The sequence below is a fragment of the Ailuropoda melanoleuca genome, chromosome 14, assembly GCF_002007445.2.
Source record: "Ailuropoda melanoleuca isolate Jingjing chromosome 14, ASM200744v2, whole genome shotgun sequence".
NCBI classification, from domain to species: Eukaryota; Metazoa; Chordata; class Mammalia; order Carnivora; family Ursidae; genus Ailuropoda; species Ailuropoda melanoleuca.
Window position 1 is genome coordinate 14,047,069 of NC_048231.1, and position 3,582 is coordinate 14,050,650.

General features: G+C 55.0%; 1 protein-coding gene across 5 annotated transcripts in view; it reads right to left on the reverse strand.

The window, feature by feature from the left end:
* Window positions 1-1,061: 1,061 nt before the first annotated feature.
* ZFYVE1 (zinc finger FYVE-type containing 1) overlaps window positions 1,062-3,582 on the reverse strand; it is a 56,717-nt gene continuing 54,196 nt past the window's right edge. For all 5 annotated transcript variants that reach the window (XM_002920249.4, XM_034642245.1, XM_011226259.3 and 2 more), the window contains one exon: window positions 1,062-2,646. In XM_002920249.4, coding sequence (XP_002920295.2) covers window positions 2,414-2,646 — 233 coding nt within the window. In that variant the 3' untranslated portion in view covers window positions 1,062-2,413. The remainder of the gene's footprint in view (window positions 2,647-3,582) is intronic.

A 3,582-nucleotide genomic window follows, 5' to 3' on the forward strand; every position in this document is an offset into this window, starting at 1 on the left:
TTTTCACCCCTTTAGTTGAGGCTGGGATTGGATGTGTAGGGCAAGAAAAGCGAACCTTCTATTCCTTCAACACTGGGTCAGTTCTCTTCTCTTCCTCTCTGGTCTGCCCAGTGTAAGGGAGGGCGTGCAGAAGACTGCTCTGCATCAGTCCTATGTGCCCCGCAGACTCACACACTCGGCTGCCTCCACACGACAACAGGACAAAGGGCCAGGTGTGACACGGGCCACCACCATACACCCTCACCCAAAAAGCCGGGAGAAGATAAGGATGAAATGGGATGGGAGCGGGACAGGGAAAGTCAGAAGGAAAAGATGGGGCAAGGAAGAAGGGAAAGGACAAAATTGAGAGTGTCTGTGCCCACGAGGAGGAGGAGACCGTGGAGGACGGACATGGGAGTTGAATAGAGAAGGCAGGGCAAGGGAATGAAGAGGGAAGCGACAGATAAAAAGGTAGAAAACAGTTTTTCCCAGGGTTTCCCTAGATCAGACTCCGTGAGAGAAGACTCCCCGTGGACTGAGGCCCCACAGCTACCCAAGTGAAACCAAGCACACAGGCCGCCGGGCAGTGGCCACGGCGGTGTCTGACACAGGTGGCCCTACTCGGGGCCGGGCTGACGTGGCTCTCCCGCCCCACGGCCAGTGACCACACCTGCTGGGGAAAGCTCTGACGAACAGCCCAAGTGCAGGACCACGGCACGGCCAAGGAGCACGCATGGAGCCCTCACCACCAGAAAGTTCTGTGAGCATCTGTCAGTACCCTCTAAAGGAATAGCCACCAAGTTCCCAGTTAGCAAACAGCTAGAGGAAGCAATCTGTCTAAAATCTGGGGGAAAACAGCCCATCGCCCTGAGATGAAAACCCCTATCACAGTTTTGTGGTATTTAGCTCTGCTTTTTTCTAAGTTCTTGTTAGAGTAATAGACTGAGGTATTAAAGGTCAAATATTACCAGCCCAGAAATGTGCCTCTCACTTGGCTTCTGCTCTGAAAGCCACCAACTACTTTCCTATCGACCAGAAAGAGACAAGGTGTACTGAGGTTAAAGGAAGGAGCACAGTCCATATTCAGCAGGAAGATTCCTTTATAATGGCGAATCTGAGAATACACAGTACTACAGTAGGGCCTGAGTTCCTGGGCCACAGGAGGCAGTAAGGATGCAGGTCTGAGAAGGACCAACGCGTGCCAGGGCTCCCGTCACGCTGACTCTCATGCCGGGAATGGCTGCCATGTCCCTCCCTGAAGCTCGGCCCACCCACCAGTTCTGTCAAGAACTAGGTCGCATTTAATTCTTCATGTTTGGCCACTGAAGATAAAATCCGCCCCGATGACAGGATTTCAGCACAACAGTCTCTTTCCAGTCACGAGATGGATGTCCCGGCTCTTGGTGAGAAACAAAAGTTCACTTAACTTCTCTTGTAAGAACCAGAGAATTTTTTTCTTAATGATCCATTGAAATATTTATATATATTTAAAACAACTAACAGTCCATTCGGTGCGCTGTTTCCCTGGAAGATTCTCGTATCACCCCTCCGATAGCCAGAGGGGGCATGTATCAGGGAACAAAGAATTAAGACACTTCAAAATAAGCAGTAAAAACCCTAGTGCAACACTCAGAAGCAGATGGTGGGCTCGCAGGGGTGGGGGGGCAGGAAGCAGGTGCTCTATTCAGGAGCAGGGTGGGACCTCGGGGAAAGCCAAGCGGACAGAAGCATCAAGAAGCAGGAAACCCGGCTGGGGAAGGCCCGTTTCCTCCCGTGCTCTCCCCAGTACTCGGGGCGGAGGACCCTGCCCCTCACCCTCCACCCGCTCCGGTGACCTGCACGCTAGGTTGGGTAGTCTCGGACTGACATGGGCCTAGGCCAAGAGGAGGGATCCCGCTCCAGAGGGCCCCGGGAGATCCTTTCAGGCCATTCCAAGCAAGAGGTACCTGGGGAAAGGCAAGGAAAGGAGAGGCTTCAAAGGCTCACAGAGAAGAAGCAAAAGGTGACGAGCAACACAGCGGCTCTGCACCTGGCTCTGTTCTGTGGGGAAGACCTGCGGACACTGCCACCGTGTCCCTGTGCTGGGAACAGACTGTGCTAAGTCTTCAGAGCTGGCAGCAGCCTACATGTGCTCCACATTCCCTTCAGCTGTATCTACACATATATTTATATCTTTATCATTTTTAACTGAAATAAATGCAACGGATTCAGGTTCATTCCCCGTGGCTATAAGCTGCTCGGTCCCCTGCCCTGAGGGGTTCACACCTTCGGGCCTGCCGCCAGGCTCACCCCCCACCCCAGGAAAGTGGCCCCGGGACGCGTAGAGGACACACACTGTGACAGGTACCCAGGAGGAGGGCCGACCTCAGTGAGACTTCTGTTTCTAACCCTGAGAACCTAAGGAATTGTGAAGGACGCGGAGAGGGAGCTGGGGTTAAAGGTCACCGGGCTTTTTATTGCAGTTAAAGCAGACTCGGACAGGATGGTCCCAGCCTCGAGAAGGGACAGCCCGGCGGTCGTGGGAGCACTCGTCACAGAAGCCCTGTCCGCAGGCCCGGCAGTGGTGCTTGGAAAGCTTGACGCTGAACTCCTTCCGGCAGCTGTGGCAGTGCAGGATCTCGTGGTCGGGCACCCAGTACGCCGGCCTGGCCGCGTCCTTCACCAGCCCTGCGGCAGAGACAGCACGGATGGGCGGGCCCGCGGAACCCCACACCCCGAGGCCCCCCGGGCCAAGAAGGCGTCCCTGGACACTTCACTGGCTCGCAGCCCTACTGCACCCACGGCCGCCTACAGAGCCGGCTTGATTTTCAGGATTTATTTGAGAGCGTGAGCTGGGGAGGGAGGCACGGGGAGAGGGAGAGAGTCTTAGGCAGACTGCACCACCCAGGTGCCCCTCGCCTACAGAGCTTGTAAACATGCAGACACCTGGCCTTCACCCCACATCATGCAGCTCAGAAGAGCTGGAGCTGGGGCCTAGGCACTGAGATCTGCGCATCTACTGAGCTCACAGGTGAGCTCCCAGGTGATCCTGCACCACTGGAATAGGGGCGCCTGGGTGGCTCAGTCGGTTAAGCGTCTGCCTTCGGCTCAGGTCATGATCCCAGGGGCCTGGGATCCAGCCCCGAGTCGAGCTCCCTGCTCAGTGAGGGTGTGCTTCTCCCTTTCTCTCCCTCTGCCTCTCCCCCTGCTTGTGCTCTCACTCACTCTCAAATAAAATCTTAAAAAAAAAAAAACTGGAGTAATGATAAATATCTCTTCCTTGAAATCCCAGTTCCAATGAGCATGTGCTAATTAACGGCTTCAGGACAGAGAGGTCACCTAACTTCTCAGGGCCTTGGCTTCTTCATCTTCAACAAGCCACATTCAAGAGCAGTTACGGGGATGATGAGAAATCACGTGACATGTCTACCACACTGGCCTGGGACCCAACAGCAGCAAGTGCTAAGCACGTGAGCCCTTGGTGAGCACAGGTGGCGGGCTCTCTGTGCCGAGGGCAGCCCCGAGAGCAGATGCAACCTGAGCTTCCAGCCCGGGCAAATCTATTTCTACACCTTGAGTCAAAAGTTCATCACCTGGGGCGCCTGGGTGGCACAGCAGTTAAGC